General features: G+C 46.3%; 2 protein-coding genes across 2 annotated transcripts in view; both read right to left on the bottom strand.

The window, feature by feature from the left end:
- The window catches only part of GNAL (G protein subunit alpha L), a 95,549-nt gene that overhangs the window by 5,653 nt on the left and 66,185 nt on the right, over window positions 1-23,711 (bottom strand). The window contains exons 6-10 of the mRNA XM_063077017.1: window positions 8,922-8,976; window positions 6,386-6,459; window positions 4,147-4,205; window positions 3,655-3,775; window positions 1,581-1,711 (exon numbers count right to left, since the gene is read on the bottom strand). Of these exons, the coding sequence (XP_062933087.1) occupies window positions 1,581-1,711; window positions 3,655-3,775; window positions 4,147-4,205; window positions 6,386-6,459; window positions 8,922-8,976 (440 nt within the window). The remainder of the gene's footprint in view (window positions 1-1,580; window positions 1,712-3,654; window positions 3,776-4,146; window positions 4,206-6,385; window positions 6,460-8,921; window positions 8,977-23,711) is intronic.
- On the bottom strand, window positions 19,244-20,960 carry CHMP1B (charged multivesicular body protein 1B). The gene has a single exon (XM_063077032.1). It carries the CDS (start codon window positions 20,837-20,839, stop codon window positions 20,240-20,242), a length of 600 nt encoding a protein of 199 aa, XP_062933102.1. The 5' UTR covers window positions 20,840-20,960; the 3' UTR covers window positions 19,244-20,239.

Raw genomic sequence — 23,711 nt, 5'->3', positions numbered from 1 at the left:
TACGATTCAATGACTTTGACACATGTATTCACATGTGAAATCATCACTATGATCAATATAATGAACATGTCCAGCACCGCCAGAAGCATCCTCCTCCCTCTGCAGTCCCGCTTTCCTACTCCTCCTGTCACTATGGATAAGTGTGCACTTTCTAGACTCTGGGACATGGATTCACACAGCCTGTGGTCTTTTCACTTGGATCCCTTCACTCAGCACAGTTGCTGTGAGCTGCATCCGTGCGTCATATGGACCAGTAGCTCATTCCTTTCTACTGCTGACAAAGTCAGAGCTGAGGACCACAAAGTTGGAAGGTGGCCCAGGCCACTAGAAGGGCCACAGATGCTCAGGGAGAGGTGGGTGTCATGGGAGGGGCGGTGGCCGCAGGGTGTGGTAAGACTGCGCCAGGAGTGGTGGGGCCCCTTGCAGGGAGCACAAGCGACATATATCAGTGTTTCAGAAAGATGACTGGCAGTGTTCAGAGAATATTCTGGAAAGGTGAGGAGACACAGGGTGGTCAGGCAGGAAGCTGTGGCAGTCACCGAAATGGGGGCAATGAGGGCAGGAACAAGGCCGCAGGAGGGAAAGAAGTTAGAGCTGGGAGAGGAAGGGCTGGTGCAGCCCTGGCCCCAGCATCCTGTCACCCTGCTAAGGGGACAACAGTGGCGGAGTTTTACTGTGAATATACTTATAAAAGTCTCTGCCACTGGGGAGAAAAGAAAATTGAATATGCGGAGCAAGAAAGTTTAATTACAAATGCACATTTTCTTCTCTCTCTTCCTTGATGATAAAAAATAAATCCCAAAATCTTTACTATAGTTTCCAGGAGCATCCCTTTGTTCTGCTTTATCTAGTTTAGAATTCGAACATTAAGAAGTGGTGTTATTTTGCCTTAAACAAATCAGTCCTACAAGACTGGTGGAGCTGGTGTACACTGAGAACTGAAATGGAGCACTGAGAAGGGTGGCTTAGCACGAAAGGCCCAGGTCCCGGGAGCCCCCTCAGTCTCAGGCGGCCTGGGACTGCTGGTCCCCCTAATGGAAATCACCAGCGTGGTAGCCAAAGGCCACGCTGGAGGCAGGTGCCTGTGAACACGTGTGGCAAGCACAGGCTTGGAACACAGGACTCAGGCTCTGCCTGTGCGGCCCTGAACCAGTTACTTCCCCCGCAGCCTTACTTTCCATTGGAAAAATAACAGAAATGCCAACATAGGGTGATGGTGAGGGATAAGTGAGAAGGTCTATGTAAAGGGCTACCTAGGCACCCAGTCACCACAGACCCAGTCGCAGGTACCAAGAGGAGAACTTACCCCAGCAAGTGACTTATCTACACCCCCAAACGGCCCTTTCTTCTGTTGCACAGTTTGAATGGAAAGTCAAACTCTGAATCCTTTATAAGTGGGATCCTAAATAGGATGTTTTAATAGTCCAGCACTTTAGGATAGGGCAGTAAAAGAGTGGATTGATTTACATTAATTGAATATTTTAGATTTCATCAAAAGTGTTTGAGTTATAGTTACAGGACTATTGAAAGAACAATTAATTCTATTCTTCAATTGTGAGAATGTTTTTTTGAAGTCTTACCGTCTTCGGGAACAGTATAATTTGCATACTCTGGGAAATAGTCTTCAATTTTTGATTTCCCTGCCAAGACTTTTTCGGCCAGCATATCCTGTTTGTTTAAGAACAAGATGATAGAAATGGTCCGTAACCACCTAAAAAAGGAGAAATAAACACATAAATTTCGCATATACTAGTGTGTGAAAGTACCTCCAGTATAGAAGTTGCTAAATTAAAAGAATATTGTCATCTCCTAAAAGAGTATAGGATCTAGAATTGTCTGGTACACCAGTATCCCCATTCCATCTGTAAGCAATGATAAACAAACACAGGTCATTAATTTAGCGATCCAGCATGTTCTAATTCTACCCCACTGGAGATATAAATTTATTGGTACCAAAGCTAGGATTTATTTATGTAATAGATACACTTGGGTCTTTGTGGTTGTTAATTTCCTAATAAAGGTTCAGAAAACTCACACAAGTTAAAGCATTAACACCACCACCACCACTGCACTACATGGCTCATCAGCGAATCACAGGGAACTTGATTTGCTGCTTGCCTGGCTCTTCCTCCGCCTTCCAGCCTCCTCTGAACATTTCTAAGCTTCTCCAAATTTGGAGCACAATATTAATCAGATCTAGATTCGCTGCACTTTATACGAGAAACTAAAGATGGGGGGGCGGTGGCTCAGGTGCAGTGTAGGGGAGATATGGAAAGATCTCTTCTCTCTGTGTTTCATTACATAAGAGTTCAGAATTGGTTTAAAATGAGTTTAGCTGTGCGAGTCAGCACAGCCTTTGGAATTCCATAACTTCAAGGAGTCAAGCTGACTGATGAGTACAGAGGAATCTTACTATAAGTTAAAAACACAACCCATTTCTCCCTCAAATGGAAATAGCTTTACTGCTTATTCTAGTTATAAAACACATTATCTTTATAAAAACAAATCTTAAATTACATTTAAAAAAATCAAATGTAGTTACACCCAGAAATAATTACTATTAGAATTTTTATGTTTTTATGCCCAGGATTTTTCCTATCCTCACACATATTTACAAAAATAAGATCATGGTGTTTTTTAATCTGCTTTTTCATATACCAATATTGTAGTCATTTTCTCATGTGACTATACGTATGTGTGTGTATAAATTCATAAGGACTTAAAGTACTCTTCTGAATGCCCAGGACTTTCTGGACCTTTTTCTTTCCCATTAACTGTCTTAATATCATAAAACTAAGAATGGTTGTTGAACACTTGATAGAGAAATACTTTTCTGATAACTCAAACCTTTTGCAAGGTTGACTTCTGTTTCCTGTCCTCCCTGGTGATATTTCTTCCTAAATATTTCAAAAGAAGCTTTGGTTTTTAACTATATATGTATGTGTTGTGTGCGTTTGCTGGGTATTCCTTTCTGAAATAGTCACTTCTGCCACTCTGCAATGCTAGCAGTTTCAAATGTGAGCATGCTGTGGTTTTGAACTGTAACTACAGGCTGAGTTTCCCTTATCTGAAATGCTTGGGATCAGAAGTGTTTTAGCTTTCAGACTTTTTCAGATTTTGGAATATTTGCAGAATACATACCGGTTGAGTTATATACACAGCATATCTGTGTATAACTGTTTTTTTTCAGTAATGTACATAAAAAGGAACCTACCCCAGTGATAATTTAAAAATCTGAAGTCCTCCAACGAGCAGTTCCTTTGAGTGTCATGTCAGCGCTCAAAAAGTTTTGGATTTTGGAGCATTTTGGATTTTCAGATTAGAGATGCTCAACCTGCAGTTATTAGTGGATGTTCTAAACTGTACTTTCTAAATTTTAAAAACCAAACAGAGCCAATTTTGAACCCTAGATATAATCTTAAGTTTTCAAAACAGATTTAAATTCTGTCGACAAAGCACTATCAGAGTTTAATCAGGGAATACTTTTTAAGTACGTCTATACATTAGAGGTACTAAAAGAGATACCGCTTATGGTTTTGGATTATCAGTAAGGAAAGACTATATCTGGATAATAAAAATGAAAGTGAGCTGAATGTATTTTGAACAAAAGAAAATCCACAATTGAGTGGCAAGACAATTTATTATTTTCATAACCTGTTGTTCCAGATGCTTTCGAAAAGATCCAGGGACTCCCTCAGCCTGTTGGTGTTGTTGTCTTCCCGGATCACCATGTTGTAGCTGCTGCAGGCCGCAACGTAAATGATGGCAGTGACATCTCAATGGGAGAAGAGCAGAAGGGAAGCACCGAAGTTAGGCAGAGACAGGCACTGTGGGGTCACGAAATGCATACCAATGGCTACCCTGTCAGCGATTCCAAGAATGGCTCAAAATCACCCTGTGTGTGTGGCTGGTCACTTCAGTAACATGCAGGATGAGCAGGCTGCCCCAAAGGCAAATGTGAGTATGGGGAGCCATAATTATTTAAGAGACCCACATTTAAAGAAAGCGCATGATAATCTTCTATAAAATGCGATACTTTACATACTAGTTAGAGCAGAGATTATCTAATTAAAAAGTAGTTCCGCACAGTAGCAGTGGTGAGTATTAGAATTCACCCCCGCTTCCTTGAGAGAGTATAAAAATCACCGTTAAAGCACTGGATCCATTTTCTTCTTTCATCCCTCTGGCCACCAACGTCAAACATGCTGCAGGAGAGCAACAGGAAGACAGTTATTTGGGGGCACTAAGGAATAACGGCATGCGTTTCTCTGCTTTTCTCCTTTGCCGACAGAAGGTTCAGCCCTCCTGCATGGCTGGCCTCTGCTGCCCGCATCGCATCGTCACTCCTGTGTGATCTCGGGCTACAAGGGACTCAGCCTCCCCCAGCCTCAGTTCCTCCCCTATCCCCTCACAGGGTGGTTGCAAGGGTGAGAGCTCATGCAGACAGCAGCCAGGACAATGTCCAGGGCCACAAAGTGGGTGCTTAATAAGTGCAGTGGTTTCTAGTGTACACTAGATCTTGCTCAGGCATCTGGGCCTTTCTGAGTACATGCTAAGTGCCCGTCGGGGGCAGGTCCTTCTTTGGCCTTGTCCTCTCTCAGTACACTGTGTCTTCCCGCTAGTGACCACTTATGCTTGTCTTCTGGAGAAATGAGAAAGGCTCCCTGCTGACCTACCTACGTCTACATCTCTCTTGGTCACCAGACTCCTCAGCCCAATGACCTGCAGGGGTCTTTATCACCTCCCGAATTCAGTTCAGACTGCCCAGCCCCGAGCCTCTCCAGTCTTTCAGCCAAGGTGCCCACACCCAGTCCCCTCTCCAGGCCTCTCAGCCGTGCCCTCTGGTTTACCTGGCCAGGCTCAGGTCCTGACTCACACCCACCTGCTCAGTGCACCCTCCGCCTGAGCCAGTCTCCCTGCAGGGCAGCACCCAAACCTGGAGATCTTTCCAAATTTCTCAGGCATCTCTGTCCCTGAGATTTCCCTAAGCATAGAGAATTGTCCCTATACTGAATTGTCCGGGCAGGTCTGTTGATGATCCTACTAGATTTTAATCTGTGTGCTTTGCATCAGCACATGTAGGGCACGCCAAGGTGCTTGAAGAAAACCTATGAGGTGATGAGCGAATTGCTTTTAAACAAAATCACTACTGTAGGGTAAAAGTTCACCGTCAATAATTCTACTATTCCAGGGACTTGGTTATTATGATGTGGGTAAAACCATAAATCATGCCAACTCTGTATGCACTGTGCACCTCTCACAACAGTGTAGACAGACTTAGCTGGGCTTTATCCAGCCTGTGCATCCTGACAGTAGCATCATGATGGGTTCTCAGGAAATCCAGAAGCAGTTGCCCATCATCTGTGCACTGGGAACCCCCGCTCTAAGGGACCTCACCATGGGCTTGCTGAGTTGAGTCAGACACGCCGGAGGTAACTTAGGAAAGGTGTAAGGCAGTAACCACCAGGTGCTGGGCTGCACAGCAGGTGCTACAGAAATTCCGAGGAGTCACTGTGGGTTGAGATTTGAAGGATGCTTTGCTAGATCTGTGGGGTTTGCTTAGCCCAGGAAGCATCTGGGTCTTGGAGGGCAGGAGGAAAACTGTGGTGGGAAGAGCTGGATGGACTGGAAGGACACCGACAGGAAGGAGTCCAATGCCGGGTGGGAGGGAAGCAGGGCAGGTGGCAGGTAGTGGGGAGAAGTGGGGCTGGTGGGGAGGGGCCTGGGTCACAGGGTAGAGGGCTTGAGTTTTAGGGTGCAGAGGCAGCAATGAGCTCCCGAACCTTTTTCAGCGGAGGACAAACATGATCTCTGCTGTGGTTTGGGAGGATTCATTTTGCAGCAGTGAGTAGAATGGACTGGAATGGGTAAACCAGGGGACAGGGCACCAGCCAGGCTCCTGCTCAGATAGTTGGCCTGGGTGGGAAGTAACGGGGGGATGAGGGTCAGGGCTGCGGGGCCGAAAAGAGCACGTAGTGCAAAGGCCTTTGTGGAGGGAGAATTAACCTTTATCATGGGGAGAAAAATGAAGAAATAAGCTTGGTCAGTGGAGTTTGTGCTTGGGCAGCCCAGAAGATCCCATTGGAGACAAAAAGAAGTTGCTAGTTTCACTCCTTAAACTCCTGATTTAACAAAAAGGCCAATCAAATCTCCAGCCAGGATGAAAACATTGTTTTTCTTTTAGGTGTTCTCATTTCTACTTCAAAATAAGTGGTGAAAATCCACCTTTCAACCCTCCCTAGAGTTCCAATCACACCCCAGCGGTGCTTATCCCAGAGGTTAGTGACGCGCATTCGGGCACTAAGCCCCCGGCCCTGGGCCCTGCAGGAGCTGCGGCCTCTGTGCCGTCCCCCCGCAGCAGCGCACGTCCCAGCAGCACACTCACTGGAAGTTCACTTTGTCCACTTGAAATCGCGTCTCAAAAATCCCCGATGTCAGAACTCTGCATCTGAGGAGGTCCTGGGAGCAAGAGAGAAGCAAACCCGGTTACCTGGTGTCCTCCCTCAGCAGAGCCCCGGTGTAACCGGAGTCATCACGGCTCCCAAACGACCTTCTCCCCCGCACAGCAGGCACGAGGAAGGGGCGAGAACGGCCAGGCTGGCCGAGGCCGCTGCACCGCGCCCAGCGCCTCTGTCCCCGCGCTGGGCCACTGTGCCGAGAGAAAGGCCGGCGGGGACGCTGCCGGGGGGCGGACCCTGGAGCAGCCCGCAAGACCCCCGCTAACTCTGCTGCGCCCAAGGGCCGGGACAGCGCGGTGGGCCGCAGCGCAGCGGAGATGACAACTGCACTTCCCACAACTGCACTTCTGGTGACTGCAGTTTGAAATACTACTTCTATCAAGTCTTATAAAAGTGCAGAACTTTGCTTTTTTTTTTTTTTTTTTTTTAAAGCTGCGTTGTTAGCACACAGAACTCTTCATTGTTGTGTCCTGGGAAGAGGTGGATGTCACTAGCAGAATGTCTCCGAAGCTGGACTCATGTGGGGAATACACCTTTCCCCGCTGGTTTTGAGGGACTTCCTCTGGGCTCCCAGTATGAGGGATTCCCTGACACTGACACAGATGGCCACCTTGGCACAAATGTCTCGTGGTGTGGAAAAACTAAAATTCATTTTTATGTCTTTTTCTCCCTCTCTACCTTCAGCGTAGCCTTAACTCCCTTAAACCTGGAGACCTGTGGAGACCTGAGCCTCAAAAACCAGTTATCATTATGTCAGGCAACCTGGACTTCCCAGGGAGGGGCACCCCTGAGACGGCGTCCCTCCAGAGAGTGGCACTCCCTTTTCTACACTGTGCGTCCTCAGACTAATTCTGCCACTTTCACTTCCTGAAAGTCAGGGCTGGCTTGTGGAAGTTGTTAAACAACATTCTAAATGTCAGGTGTCAACCCTCACGCTAAACTTTCCCTGCTCGGAGCATCACATGAAGATGTCATTGGTTTTATAGTGGCTTACAGATGTGTGTGGTCCATAGAAGGGAGTTGGAAAGTTGTTATAAACTGTTAACTATTGTTTAATCATGTCCTGCCCATGGTTGTTTATGAAAAGTATCTTTAATAAAGCTGGATACAGTTTGGCTTGGAAAAAAACAAAAAACAAAACAAAACAATCTCAGACAAATGTTTTCTGTCTCGTCTTCCAGAGAAAACCACAAATAATGTATTGGTTTGGTCCTTAGAGACTTGATAACTATGCTGTTATTTTCTTAAGATTTTTTTTCCATTATTTACGAATGCACCTTGCTGATGGTTATGCACCTGTCAACCAAATCACAGTGTCTCTTGAGAGAAAATCTCTGCCTGTGCTCTGTTGCTACAACTAGAGGCCCTCCTGCTGGGATTCAGAATCATTTGGGTGAGGAAACCAAAGGAAGTGTAACTCTGCATTCATAAATCTTGTATCTTATGGGCTAGATGCAAGTTGATTTTACATTTACTCTCTTTACCCTGAATGTTTTTATTCTATCTAAGGTCAAAGACGGTGCGGCTCCAAGGGATATAGTTTCCAAAGTTGGTACATTTGGAAGATGTCAGGCTTTTTTTCTGATCACCAAATCCATTATAATGGTAACGAAGCAGCCACTCTACAATAATTCTGCAAGATGAAAGATGGCCTCCCCCTCACTGCCCAATTTATTTTATTTTTGGTGGCTGGCCAGTATGGGGATCCCTGGTGTTGTAACACCATGCTCTAACCAACTGAGCAACCGGCCAGCTCTCCTCCCCGTTTTTAGCATAATAAGTGTTTAGGACAGACTTGAGGGACTGACTTCCCTCTAGTCAGAGAAGTCTCCTTGCTCTGTCAGATCATTTGAAGCTCTCGGAGTCAGCCTCAGAGAGAGGCAGACTTCAGGGATGGGAAAAGGACCTCAGACCTCCAGGGGAGGCAGACAAGAGAGGGCCTCCAGGAGGTCCTGAGACCGAGGCCCTCCAGGGGATACAGATGCTGGAGGAGTTTGGACAGTGGGTTTGAACAGAGACCCTCCTAACTTCCTTGGGATTCACCAGCTCTAGAAGCACCTTGAGCAATCCAGGGCTCTCCAAGCCTTTGCTACTTACGAATGTACAGTGAGGTGCTTCCTAAAGGACACACTTTGGGACATACCTGGAAGGTGTCTTGGGGTATGGGGCCCAGGTCTGGGGTTCCCAGCAGAATGGGCACAGCGTATGAAGTAAAGGCTTAGCTGTCCTGCTGACAGCTCTGGGAGGAGCGGCAATCACATCTTCCTAGTCTGCAGACAAAATTATTTCCAAGTTGGCAATTTAGAGATCTACTAAGTATCAGAGTACCAAGTCAGGGGGCAAGTGCACAGGGTTTAGTAAACTCACCATGTACACACGCAAGGGCCTCACAATTTGCATGAAGTAGTTATTTTAAGGACTTTTTTCCTTTCTGAGGGTGGTGGCGGCCCCGATTTCACATACCTGGTCTGTGGGCGTGTAGTCCACCAAACTGACACTGTCGATTCTTTCCAGGAAACTGCAAAGAAAGCCAGCACAAGTTCAGATGAGTTCTCTGACGACTTTCTCCTGGGGTTGGGGAATAACTTAATGGGACATTCGCACAAGTGCAGTGAGGCCTGGGGGCCGGTCGAGAAGCTGAGGTCAGTTCCCACTTTCTCCCCTGAACAGAGAATACAACATTCCTGCCTGAGGGGCAAAGGGTGCGCTCATTTTTTTTTTAAACCTCTGCCTTCTCTCTTCCTCACTGCCATAGGTAGGGGTTATGCAGAAATTGGGAAGGGGCAAGGGACCTCCATTCCAAGGCTAAGCTAGTAGAAAATGGTGTTGCAGTGTAAATAAAAAATGGGAGGAGACACACATTCCTTTACAGTAATAAGTTCCTGATCAGATCCAAAAGTTGTATGTGTGTGAGTGTAAGAGTGAATGTGTGTGTGGCGTGTAAGAGACTGAGTGTATGTAACAGTGAGTGTGTAGTGTGTGCAAGACTGAGCGTGTATGAGTGTGGGTGTGTGGAAGAGTGAATGTGTGTGGTGTGTAACTGGTGTGCAAGAGCTAGTGTGCGTAAGAGTGAGTGTGGGTGTGTGGAAGAGTGAATGTGTGTTGTGTGTAAGAGTGTGACTAAGAATTGTGGTAAGAGTGTGGTGTGTACGAGTGTGCGAGGGTGAGTGTATAGTGAGTGTGTGGTGTTTAAGAGTGTGTGTGAGTATATAGTAAGAGTGAGTGTGTGGTGTGTGTGTGTATAGTAAGAGTGTGTGGTGTGTGTGCGTGAGTGCATAGTAAGAGTGAGGGTGCGGTGTGTGTGTTTGTATAGTAAGAGAGAGTGTGTGGTGTGTGTGAGTGTATAGCGTGTGGTGTGTAAGCGTGTGTGTGTATAGTAAGAGTGAGTGTGCAGTGTGTGTGTATAGTAAGAGTGTGGTGTGAGTATAGTGAGTGTGTGGTGTGTAAGAGTGTGTGTGAGTATATAGTAAGAGTGAGTGTGCGGTGTGTGTGTGTATAGTAAGAGTGTGTGGTGTGTGAGTGTGAGTGTAGAGTGAGTGTGTGGTGTGTGTGCATGTGTGAGTGCATAGTAAGAGTGAGGGTGTGGTGTGTGTATAGTAAGGGAGAGTATGTGGTGTGTGAGTGTATAGCGTGTGGTGTGTAAGCGTGTGTGTGAATGTAGTAAGAGTGTGCAGTGTGTGTGTGTATAGTAAGAGTGTGGTGTGAGTGTATAGTGAGTGTGTGGTGTGCAAGCGTGTGTGTGAGTGTATAGTAAGAGTGAGTGTGCAGTGTGAGTGTGTACAGTGTGCAGTGTGTAAGAGTGTGAGTGTGGGTGTGTGAAAGTGTATGTGTGTTGTGTGTAAGTGTGTTAAGAGTGAGTGTGCGGTGAGTGTGTATAGTGTGTGGTGTGTGTGAGTGTATAGTGAGTGTGCGGTGTGTAAGCATGTGTGAGTGTATAGTAAGAGTGTGTGGCGTGTGTGGAGTGTATAGTGAGTGTGCAGTGTGGGTGTATAGTGAGTGCATGGCGTGTGTGAGTGTGTATAGTGAGTGTGCAGTGTGAGTGTATAGTGAGTGTGTGGTGTGTGTGTGTACAGTGAGTGCATGGCGTGTGTGTGTATAGTGAGTGTGCAGTGTGTGTGAGAGTGTATAGTGTGTGTGGCGTGTGAGTGTGTATAGTGAGTGTGTGTATAGTGAGTGTCGCGTGTGTGTGTATAGTGTGTGGCGTGTGTGAGAGTGTGTATGGTGAGTGTGCGGTGTGTGTGTATAGTGAGTGTGCAGTGTGTGTGAGTGTATAGTGTGTGGTGTGTGTATAGTGAGTGTGCGGTGTGTGTGTGTATAGTGAGTGCATGGCGTGTGTGTATAGTGAGTGTGCAGTGTGTGTGAGAGTGTGTAGTGTGTGTGGCGTGTGTGTGTATAGTGAGTGTGTGGTGTGTGTGTATAGTGAGTGTTGCGTGTGTGAGAGTGTGTATAGTGAGTGTGTGGCGTGTGTGAGAGTGTGTATGGTGAGTGTGCGGTGTGTGTGTATAGTGAGTGTGTGGTGTGTGTGTGTATAGTGAGTGCATGGCGTGTGTGTGTATAGTGAGTGTGCAGTGTGTGTGAGAGTGTGTAGTGTGTGTGGCGTGTGTGTGTATAGTGTGTGGTGTGTGTGTATAGTGAGTGTTGCGTGTGTGAGAGTGTGTATAGTGAGTGTATGGCGTGTGTGAGTGTGTATAGTGAGTGTGCAGTGTGAGTGTATAGTGAGTGTGTGGTGTGTGTGTGTATAGTGAGTGCATGGCGTGTGTGTGTATAGTGAGTGTGCGGCGTGTGTGAGTGTGTATAGTGAGTGGCGTGTGTGAATGTATAGTGAGTGTGCAGTGTGAGTGTATAGTGAATGTGTGGTGTGTGTGTGTATAGTGAGTGTGTGGCGTGTGTCAGTGTGTATAGTGAGTGTCGCGTGAGTGTGTATAGTGTGTGGCGTGTGTGAGAGTGTGTATGGTGAGTGTGTGGTGTGTGTATAGTGAGTGTGCAGTGTGTGTGAGTGTGTGTAGTGTGTGTGGCGTGTGTGTATAGTGTGTGTGGTGTGTGTGTGTGTATAGTGAGTGTCGCGTGTGTGAGTGTGTATAGTGAGTGTGTGGCGTGTGTGAGAGTGTGTATGGTGAGTGTGCGGTGTGTGTATAGTGAGTGTATGGCGTGTGTGAGAGTGTGTATAGTGAGTGTGCAGTGAGTGTATAGTGAGTGTGCAGTGTGTGTGTATAGTGAGTGTGCGGCGTGTGTGTGTATAGTGAGTGTGCGGCGTGTGTAAGTGTGTATAGTGAGTGGCGTGTGTGTGTATAGTGAGTGTGCAGTGTGAGTGTATAGTGAGTGTGTGGTGTGTGTGTATAGTGAGTGTGTGGCGTGTCAGTGTGTATAGTGAGTGTGCAGTGTGAATGTATAGTGAGTGTATGGCGTGTGTGAGTGTGTATAGTGAGTGTGTGGCATGTGTGAGTGTATAGTGAGTGGGCAGTGTGAGTAGTGAGTGTGTGGTGTGTGAGTGTGTATAGTGAGTGTGCAGTGTGAGTGTATAGTGAGTGTATGGCGTGTGAGTGTATAGTGAGTGTGCAGTGTGAGTATATAGTGAGTGTGTGGTGTGTGTGTATAGTGAGTGTGTGGCATGTGAGAGTGTATAGTGAATGTGCAGTGTGTGTATAGTGAGTGTGGTGTGTGTGTTTATAGTGAGTGTGCAGTGTGAGTGTATAGTGAGTGTATGGCGTGTGAGTGTATAGTGAGTGTGCAGTGTGAGTATATAGTGTGTGGTGTGTGTGTGTGTATAGTGAGTGTGTGGCATGTGAGTGTATAGTGAATGTGCAGTGTGTGTATAGTGAGTGTGGTGTGTGTGTTTATAGTGAGTGTGCAGTGTGAGTATAATGAGTGTGTGGCGCGAGAGTGTGTATAGTGTGTGGCGTGTGAGTGTGTATAGTGAGTGTGCAGTGTGAGTGTAGTGTGTGGTGTGTGTGAGTGTAAAGTGAGTGTGTGGCGTGTGTGTATAGTGAGTGTGCAGTGACTGTATAGTGAGTGTGTGGCGTGTGAGTGTGTAAAGTGAGTGTGTGGCGTGTGTGTATAGTGAGTGTGCAGTGTGACTGTATAGTGTGTGGCGTGTGTGAGTGTGTATAGTGTGTGGCGTGTGAGTGTATAGTGAGTGTGTGGCGTGTGAGTGTGTATAGTGAGTGTGCGGTGTGAGTGTATAGTGTGTGTGGCGTGTGAGAGTGTGTATAGTGAGTGTGCGGTGTGAGTGTATAGTGAGTGTGTGGCACGCACGTGTGTGTAGTGAGTGTGCGGGGTGTAAGAGTGTGAGTGAGCGTGGGTGTGTGGAAGTGTATGTGTGTTATGAGTGTGTAAGAGTGTGTGTGTGGCACACCTGCGGAAGGCCGGAAGTGCAGGATGGGTCCCCGCCGTCTGGGCCGTCCGCCGGCCGAGGGGAGGTGGGCGGGAGGCCGGTGCCTGCGTCTGGGGGCGGCAGCTGAGGCGCGTGGGCGGGTCGCCCCCTGCCCCGTCTGTGCCAGCCCAGCTTCGCCATGCACAGGGCCCTCGTCACGGCCGACAGGGTCTGGTTGGCCCTGGTGTCCCCGGCATCCGGAGCAGGGCCTGGCGCCGGCGACGACTGGTGGAAAGAACGCATGTCCCGTCCCTGCTCCCGCGGCCAGCAGGGGCCGAGAGACGGGCCCAGCACGGACACCGGAAAGGCCTGCAACCGCTGACGGGTGAGCGAGGTGAGCGGAGGACGCTCCCGGAGAGAGGGGCACAGGGTCCGGGGCGTCCCCTGTCCCCGCACACGCCCCTTCCCGGGACGCAGGCAGCCTCACGAAACGGGTCCGCGCGAACCAGTGCTCAACAGCGCTGTCCTCTGTCGTCCCGGCACTTCCTAGTCCCCGCCCCAGAAGCGCGCCCCTGTCCCGCCTGGTCCCTCTTCGCAGACGCCCCGATCCTCTGTAGGAAGGTGCCCCGCGCAAGCCCGCCCGCCGCTCTGGGCCGGCGCTTCTGAGCGAGGCTCCTGCCCAAGCCGGCCGCAGCCCTGGGGGCGCGGGGCCATTCTGTGACCCGCTTGGCCGAAGACACGGCCACGTTAACGCCTTCCTTGTGGAAAGCTAAGGATAGCCCCGGGGGCATGGGACGAGGGCCTGGCGCCGGGGCGACATTTCTGCGGCCTGCATCCCCGGCCCTGGCCCTCGGCGTGGCGCAGAGCCTCCCTCAGGCCCGCGACAGGAGGCGCCCACCGCAGGTCGGCGGTGTTGGGGACGGCCGTTCAGGGGGACAGCACGTGGAGGGGCAGCTGTGACCTCGACTGTCAGGTGAGAGGCCGTTTCCACTGGAAGACAAGGACAGGCAGGCTAGGAGGGTGGCACGCGGTTGACGTGAAGTCGGGAGAGTCAGCTGCTCCCAGAGAGACTGCAGAGCTACGCGCCGGGTGACAGGGCCACAGAGAAGACAAAGGGATCCTGATCTGCCGGTGGCCTCTCTGGAACAGGTCCTGCAAGCCCGGTAGGTGCTACTGTGCCTACCAGGAAGTAGGTGACAGGGCCTGGGTGTGGAGCTGCCCCCGCCCCCGGAGCAGGAGCCCTGGAAATGCCGGGAGGGACCTCGGCCCTGCCCTTGCCTGCAGCCTGCCTGGAAAACTACCTGCAGCTTCGGTCCAGTGGCTGTTGGCCTGGAATGTGGGGGAGTGGAGAGCACCGTGGGAGGACATGCTGGGTTCCTGACCATCTAGCAGGAAAGGAGTGGAAGACCTCGGAGTCTGTGTCGCGGTGGGAAGGGAGCCCCGACTGCCCCGCACAGTCAGGCCTGTTTCTTGCGGTGAAGGGGCCGCTTCCCCAACACGCCACCTGTGCTGTGATAATTTGATTCAGATACGGGCTGGCCTCGTGACAGGGGACACATAATGCTGGGCATATGATACAGAAACGAATCAGCTCCCATTAAAAGGACTGGAAAGAACTGAAAATTAAATAGGAAGCCTGTGGCTATAGTTAAGAGTTTAGGAAGCAACCAATTTACAACAGGATGCACATGGGGTGGGCGGGTAAATTTATTCAGACGGTAATAAATAGTACAAGTAGAAAGAACGATTTATGATTAATAAAAAAGCTCATCTGAAGTTCTTGAGAGATGTGATTAAAGACTGCCTTGCAGAGATGGAGGTGGGAGCCTCCTCCTGAAGGCTTTCGAACAGAAGGGATTCTGAGGTGCGCGGTGACAAAGGCGCAGGTGGGCAGTCTTTTCCCATTCCTAATCTCCAGGATGGAAATTCCAGGTTCTTTCCAGCTCTGATACTTTACCACCTAAGTGAGACCGGGAGGCATCACTGTCCTCCCAGGGTGTCTTTTGAATTGTTACTGATGCCACATGGTGCTCTGAGTTCATGGATTTCACGTGTGTGTAATGAAAATACAATGTGAAAATTCGCCCCCAATGTGAACGTGTCCCCCGATTCTTTGAAAGACTAAGGAATCAAGAATATAGGGGTAGATTCTGCCAGCCTTTGGGTTGATCTTTGGTTCAACTGGCATATTTCCAAGCATGTTGTAGAAATGTTTCTTCAAATTGGGGCTCCTATTATAGATGTTACAAACGTAGAGATGAATTTTAAAAGGGCCTTCCAAATCATACACAGAATTTTGCACGACTACATTTTAAGGGTTATAACATTGTCCCCTTAAATATGCCACTGCATGCTACCCAGAAAAATTAAGCAGACCTAAGAAATCCCCTTGCAGACTATTCACCCCAACACTAGATACAGAGTTGCAAAATAATACTAAATTATAATTGAAAAAAATCACTCACGTTATGGACACTATAAAAAAGTAGTCAAAAAGCAATTTACTTTTTTTTTTCATTATTTTCTGCTACAGCTGAGGATATTCATGTTTGCAGAAGTGTTTTTATTCTCATCATCTAGATCCCCTTCTGTTTGATACTGGTAGAAAATAACAATCCATTGTTTATTTCCCATCTATTATTTGCTACCCTACTAAAATAACTCAAAAGTCACAGAATTCTTATGCCCATGGAGTTGATTGTGAGGAGAAGACAAGGAAAAATGAAAATTATTCTGTTAGATGCCTTTATAATTAAACTACTGGATCTGAGAAAAGGCACCAACTAAGTTTAATTAAAATATATTTAAAATTATTTCTTTTGTGAAAAAAAATAAGTTGGAATTCTGTCAAGGCAAGTAAAAACCTTTACTCAGTATGTTATTAAAATTTAATTCATGATACTTATCTACAAGATATAAAGATATTGGTGTAAAAAATATTGCCTGTATGGTGATAAACTACCAGGTAGTTTTAATATGTAGCCAGGATTAAGATCCATGCTCCTTAAAAGGGGGTCCTCGGGCCAGCAGCACTGACATCATCTGCAGACCCATTGAATCAGAGTGTGCAGCTGAATGGCATCCCCAGGTGCTCTGGGATCAAGAGTGACGTGTCCCTGCAGTTGAGAAGCACTGCGTATCCTCTGATCAGCATTTCCTGCTTCCCTACCATGCTCCAATCTCTCTTCCCAGACAACTATTTCTGATAACCCCTGTGCCTGCTCTTTTCCTCAGGGTAAAGTCTATCCTTTTAATCTGGCCCTCAGCCCTTTGCAGTCTGTGCGCTCTCCTCTTTACCTTCTTTTATGTCAAATGAACCTTTGACTCCAGTCAAATCTCCACATAGGTTTCAGTCTCTCATGCCGTCATTCTCACTTTTTTAACTTTTCCTTTGAAACCCGAGATCAAACCCTCCCTGCTCTAAGAAGTCACTTCTAAGTGCCATGGACACAGTAATCCCTTTCTCCCTGTACTACTGTTTCAGGATTTGATTAGCATGGCACATTTCTTGTACTGTGATTCACTCCCCTTTTAAAAGTTAAGGTATAAAACAACATAAAGAGCATAAAGTGCACTAATCTTGAGTGTTCATCTTGATGATTTTTTTTACATCTGTATAAACCCACATCCATTTTTCTTTTTATGTGTATGCCCACCTACCTAACTACTGAATATCACTTAAGGGCAGAAGTATGTCTTTTATCTCTAGAAAAGAAGCCCCACATAGCCTGCACCTGATATATTTTGGTCTAAATCTTCTACTGTATCCTGAATAAACACTGCCAAATTGTTTGTTCAGACACTATTCACAGGGGGAGAGAGGATATAAAGGGTACTTCAAAAAGTTTGTGGAAAAATAGAATTAAAAGATAATATAAATCTTTCCATGAACTTTTTAATGTACTGTCTTACAAACCTCGATGAGCAGGGGCAAGCTTCTCAATTTGGACAAATGCTGGAAGGAAAAGGACACGATCCTTCCTGTGTCCATACCTGGGGCTCTGGCTGAGTGCTCCCTGCGCAGGCTTTACCGCTCTGTCTTCAGAGGGCTCTAGGCACTATCATGAGTCAGAGCACAAGGCAGGCATGCATTCGCTCTGGAGACACTGCAGGAGCCTCTGTGCAAGGCCCAGGAATCAAGCCCAAGACAGACACCGTCTGGTCCTGCTCCCTATGGAACTTACAATCTAGTTGCAGAAACATGAACCCTGGTAAGCCAGGCAGGCATTTTGTTAATTCCAGCCAGCCAATGTACTGGGGAACCCTGAGCATCTTCTGATTGTTAAACCTGCCCCCTCCCGCTGTAGAAACTGTTTTAGAAATTTTATACTTGGCTGTCTTAATCCTGAACTTTAGCTTCTGTAACCCAGCTTGCTTCCTGCACCCATGCAAATTAGGATCCAGAACTGACCAAGGAGCTATGTCTCATAGCCAACCAAACGTGGACTAACAGACTTGTATCCCTCATTTGCATAAGAGGACCTAAATGAGAACTTGGGCAGGAAGTTTTTGGCAATATAAGGCGGGACTTTTCCCTCATTTGGGGACACCAGCCTAATGCTCCTGCCCTCCTTGCTTGCAAGCAATGCAGCCTTGTAACATCAAAAAGAACTGTAACACCAAAAAGAGCTGTCAACTATTAAAAGAGCTATAAAACCAACGTTTTTGGATTCCTCTGTGTGAGTGCTTCACAACACTGATTAAAATAAAAATTAAGGGGCCTATTCATCAGTTTGTTTTATGTCCACTGACTTGCAGCCTTTTGCTAATAGTACCCAAAACGCCCCCAAGAGGATGTTGTGTGTATTGCAGAGGAAGCCCTCACATGTGCTTTACAGTGCGACTAGCTGGCTGACCGATACTGTATTTAGTTAATAAGGTTATCAGACTTGTGCTTGCTTTAGATGGTCTTTTCTATATCAAAGACAGCAGGGTAGGCACACAGTGTCCAAGCCTCATGGTATGCCTGCATTTGAAAGGCACAGATGCACTGACACTACTTAAGAACAAACAGCTTTAGCAAGAAAGTTCTCCAATAGTACACATAGTATCATCTCGGTTCCTGAACTGATATAAACTAAAAGTGGAGGAGAGGAAAATTAAGCTTGCATATCAGTCCACTCTTTTTTTCCCATTAATTTTAAGTCTATGATAGAGATTGCGTTTGAAGGCAGAAAAGTAAAATGAAGAACTAAGTGTAAAAGTAGTACCAGCAGTTGCATGGAAGATGAACTATTTCCCTGGTATGTTTGAACTGATCCCTTTTGAAAACTATATGTCTCTGGCCTAGGGAAGATTCAATATGAAGAATCAACTAAAGAAACAATTACAGTAAAAAAGTAATAGACAGGGCTCCTAGAAATATGGCATGCTAACTAAACAAAAATTCAGGTGATAAGATTGAGGGCAAGTTTGGAAAAATACCATGCTTTCTGAACTAAATCTACCTCTGAATTCTTCCTTCCTAAGTAGCTTTTAAAGTAGGATGCACACTAATATGCAATAACAGGCAGTTTAAAATGATTTATTTTACAAATTTCTGTGATTTACATTTCAGCATTTCATCAATTGCAAAAGTAAGTAAATAATTCATGGACTGTAGCACTTTTGAAAATAATATTTATGATTCATAAAAATGTACATTCATATAGTATGAAATGAACATATTTTAAGAAAATTCAAGCATATACAAGCATTGTTTAATCTCACAAAATATATTAATTTTGTTGGGAATATTTGCTATAAAAGGGTCTTGAATTTACTGAAGGATTCAACACTAAGCTATTTTTTAAGTTGTAATTACTTTTTCCAGTCTAAAGAGGGTTAAGACTCATGATGAGACATGGCCTTCTAGAGGGATGTTCTTGAGAAGATGCTTTAGTTGTCTCTTACAGAAGACTTCTGAACAGAATCCAGTCAAATATAAACGAAACTTAAATATGAGGGTCAGTCCTCATTGGCATACAGCTTTTTCCCCCCCCTTAAACACTCATTCACTCTGGAAAACATGTTATAATGATGAATAGTTGCTATGAATCTTTCAAAGAGCTTGGAAGAGTCCCTATAATTATTTCCTGAACAGTGGAATTCTCTTATGGAGAAATCTTCCAGTGAAGGAAAAGACGAATTAAAAACACGTGTATTTAACTTAGGTCAATATATTTGTCAAGGCAAGAGGCAAGTTGCTTTCCCCCCCGTTTGAGGCTATGAGAAAGTGGTGGCTACATGCTTTAGTGTTCAGCCAGAGAACACAAACACTGTCATTTCCGGGAAGATGAATGGCAGTACAGCTGGACTCTAGCCTTATAGAGTTAAACCTATTTCTTTCTTCCCAATCCTACCTCTTTCATTCTTCCCAGACTTCCAGCTGACCGGATGTATATTTAAGTTATTTGCATGGCTAAGTAAAACATTCCAACTTATATTTTCAAGGTTTTTAAGGAGTTGTTGCTTTAAGACAAAATAGTAAATCAAATTATTAGAACTTAAAATGCAGTGCTAATTTTATTTCTATTTTTGGTTGTTAAAATCAAAACAAAACCTACTGTCACACAGCCGCAGGTTCTCTCCCCAAACCAATCAACAGTTCTTTAGCAACGTCAGAGTGAATAATGTGACTGCCATGATAATTAATGTAATTTATAAGAAGTCTAATTAAAGTGTTGAAATAGGAAAATAACTAGAAATGTGTTAGAGAGGTTCGTTTGAAAGAAATTGCCAATGTTAAACAGAAGTCGTTTTAAAAACTCTAATAAACAGAATACATGAATAAACAAATTTAACTTTTCCTAATAAGGAAGTTATGTTGCATTTTCCCCAGTCACACAAAGACAATTATCACATGAAAAATTTATAGAATGTAAACAGTAACAGAATATTACGAAAAAATGTCCTAAGAAAGTTTTAGTATAAGTTATGTCTACACATTAATAGTCAATTGTAGTATCACTTAGATGACAAAAACCACGACATACAAAAATAGCACTGTACATTGAATAAACTGAAAGAGGTGTTTATAGCTGGGTAACCAAACTAAGTAATCATTTCCCCTGCTTTAACTTTTCTGCACCACCTGTCATTCTAAATGAATCACACTAAATTAAAAAAAAAACCCAAAAGCCAACCACCTTCAGTTTGATAATTCTCAGCAGAAAACAATACATGGGAACTAGAGCTTTGACCAAATTTTCGAGAAAGATTCGTATATACCAAATCAACTAGTTCTGTTAAAAGGCAGCTATAAAAATACACATCATCACAAGCTATACAGAACTTTAAAATCCGGTTAGGAGTGGAGAAAGACTGGAATTTCTTAATGTGTCTGAAGAGGGCTGTAAATCCAAAGGTAGAAGGGCATTTCAGCGTTCTGGCACGTTCAGAGCTTCTAGGGCAGAGTATCTTTCCAGTACATAGAGAGCATTCCAAAAGGGGGCTACGGCCAGGACACCTCACAGTGCGTTCTGCTATCACATCACACTTGATCCCGAAGGCGGGCCAGTCTCTGGGACAGTTCATCCTGCTCGGCCGAGGCCACGCTCGTGCCCACGGAGCCGGTCTGGCCCTGAGGCAGCTCCATGTTGAGGTCGAGGCCTGCCTCATCTGCCATTTCCTGGAGCAGCATATCCACTTGGTTCTGGGGAGTGGTCAGCGTCGTCGTGCTGCTCATCGTATCTTCCATTTGCTGCGTCTGGACGTCCAGCGTCTCAAACTGGTGCTCGAATTTGTCCATTAAGGCAGAGATCTTCTCCAGATTCATGGTCTTCAACGTCGCATCCATCGACTTAACCACACCGGCCATCGACTTGGTCACCTTGCCCATCGTCACTGCCGTTTGGACTCTGGCAGCCACCGCATCGACGCGCGCACTCATCCTCAAGAAATTCACCGCCTGGTTCTTCTGGCGGATGGCATTTTCGGCATGTATCCTCGCAACTTCCATGTTGCCCTTCTGAATGGCCTTTTTAATTTTGGCCTTTTCGGCCTTTTCCTCCTTATCGCATTTTTTGGCACTCCGGCTCAGTTCTTTGGCCGCGAACTTTAGGTTGAACAGGTGTTTCTCCATGTTGGACATACTCGGACGGCTCCTTGGGGTTGGCGTCCGGGGCCGAGATGTCCGCGGAAGGGAGACAAGGTGACTAAGTCCGCGCCCGGCCGCCGCTCCTTTGTTTTGGTTCACTTCCTGTTTCTACGGTACGCGGCGCAAGCGATGACGTCAGAGCCAGGCGCCGAGGAGGGCGGGGCGTGGGGGGGCTCAGGGCGCCGAGGAGGGGAGGGGCGGAGAGTGCGGGGCGGAGGGCGCCGCAGGCTGAACTGAGTACCGGGAGCTAATTCTGTTTAGAGAGGTCATTTTGCGCTGGAGTCCCACCACCTGCTGGGGTCTCGGGGTGCCACACACATCGTAAAACACAACTCCGATGACATCGGTCTCTTGTCCCCAAACCTCGGCGCACAGCTGAACTCCCACAGTGGCACGCGGGCTCCCTTCCCTTTCGCTCCCCCAAGCTGCCATACCAGACTGAAGCATGGAAGCCGAGTATTTGTGTCGTCTGGCCAATGTGCAGAGAGAACGAGGCGCGGTGCTCCTCATTTAGCGTACACTGTTGCTGCTGCCTGCACTTACCGTCCGTGCGTCACTGCCTGTCCCTCCAGAGTCACCTCCCAAACCGTCCCAGGACCCTCCTCTCCTGCTCCCGTGCTCTGCACCTCTGCCACGCCACAGGCACACTCCTGCACGGGTCTGCGTGTACAGGCCGCCTAGTATAGTCGAACTACGCGGAAGCAGAGAACATTCCTACCCCTTTCCCGCAGGGAACCCAGCAAGTGCTGTGCACACAGCAGGCTCTGCATCCAATAAGGCTTTGCTGAATTTAATTGTAGTTGAGAGGGTAGGACGTTACCCTAGTCACCAGCTTAGCCAAGATTCCTTTTTTCCGCACCCTTTCTCCAAATGAAGCTTTTCTAGAAATGGAATATATAAAACCAATGAAAGAGAAGAAATCCGTTTGAAGTGGTGATAGAGGGCCGAGCCCCCTTCTCTGCTCAGCCCCCATCCTCTCTCCTTATGGGTCCCTGCCTTTTCTTGCAGTTTGCAAATCAGTTCCTTGTCCACGTTCCATGTCATGTTCCAGAGTTTTCTTAATGACAAATTCTAATTAGGTGAGATGGTTTGGAACATAATCATGAGGAACTCTGATAGATGATAATGGCAATGACAGCTAAAATCTATTAGGTACTTATGTGCTAGGCGTTGTTCTGGGCTCTCTACATGAATTGACTCATTTCATCCTCACAAACCCTGAGATAGATACTAGAACATCTTCAGTTGACAGTAAGGAAACTGAAGCACAGAGAGCTAAGTAACTTGCCTGAGATCACACATCTTGTGTTAGAAATCGTATTCCACAGATGTATTGGGGACTCCAATAAGGATAAGTTAACAAGAATAAAAGAGTGATCATCTTTTAGCCTAAAAAACCAAGTTGACTTAGCAGCTGTTATTTTGAGATGGAGGGGTTGCACTGACTGCAGGGTCAAGAGGAGCTACGGTTTGGCTGCTGACAGAAGTTAGCATTACCTGAAGCTACACTCACTGGATGGTGGCAGGTATTCTCTGGGCTGGACAGACAGCATCTAGAGAACAGGTGAGCTCCAGGAGCCATCTTTCCTGAGTGAGCATGGCAGCCTGGACGCAGGAGAGCGGGCTGACCTGCTTTGCAGCGGCTGCTCCCCAGCACCCCCAGGCCCTGTCCTCTTCTCTCTCCTACCCACACCCCAGCCATTCCCAGGGTGTTCAGAAGCGTCTATTGCTAACAACCCCCCCCCCCTTACACATTTCTAGAGCATGTTTTTCTTCCAAGCTCTAGACTCATATGCCCAGCTGTCTCCTTGGCACTGGATAATTTGTGGTGCAAGACCATTTGGTGACTCCTCAAAGTGACTGAACTCAGTCCTTTCCCCTAAATCTGCCCATCCCCACTTACTAATGGCACCTCCATTCACCTTGTTGTTCAAATCGATTCTTAGGAATTAATCCTTGATGACCCTGTATCTATGTCTGCCTCTAACCTGGCTCTAAGGTCTTTTCACTCTTGACATTCCAATGAGGGTGACAATCTTCAGGGTCTATTTCAGATTGGTATGCTTTTTATTTTGTATCTAGCAAAGGGGAGGTTATTATCAAAGGAGACTTTGATTCTATGACAATTCTGAGTGCACCTGAGAATCTTCTGGACCCAATACAGTACCACCCTGCAGGAATGTGGACTGTTCTCAGGTAACTTAAAAAAAAATTTAACCTGAACACTAAACTTACAACCCATAAGTTAAAAACAGTTAATGTGAAAACTAGCTAGTCAATTTTGTTGCGTGTTAAAACCTCTTGTCCTCCTCTCTGAGCATCTTCTGTTCATAATGGAAACAGATCCTTAGAAGACGAGCTTTCCCAGGCTTAGTTTAGTGGAGGGAAATACCATTTGTCATCTGCATTGCTGTCCCTGGCAACATGTGCGTGCAGCTGACTAACTAGTATCCTTAATCGATGCTGTATTTGATCTGCCCTGAGACCCAGCTTTTCCTTAGCATCCTGTCTCAGTTAAATTAAGCTTCGGGAAGGCAAGTGATTTACAGCAGCCAAGGCCACAGAGTGGAAGGCACTAGTTCTTGCAACTACTTACTCTGAGAACCATTTAAAATCCTTCCAATTCTAGTCCAAACCACACTAAATGTGTAAAGGAAGGAACCATTGGCCATTAATGCCTATGGCAGGATAATTTTGGCCATTTCTTATAGTCAAGGAAGAGCTGCAATTAAGCTTTTGAGTCAAAACATAAAGATTTTGTTAGTTTAAGATAGCATCTTTAGTTAGGAAGCCAAACAATATTAGAAATCCAATATAATGTAACTCAGTGAATCCTACTACAAATAATTTATTTTTAATGCCTCTG

The sequence above is a fragment of the Cynocephalus volans genome, chromosome 13 (genome assembly GCF_027409185.1).
Source record: "Cynocephalus volans isolate mCynVol1 chromosome 13, mCynVol1.pri, whole genome shotgun sequence".
Classification (NCBI taxonomy): domain Eukaryota; kingdom Metazoa; phylum Chordata; class Mammalia; order Dermoptera; family Cynocephalidae; genus Cynocephalus; species Cynocephalus volans.
Note: the sequence above shows the minus strand (reverse complement) of the source record. Positions and strands in the feature narration are given on the sequence as shown.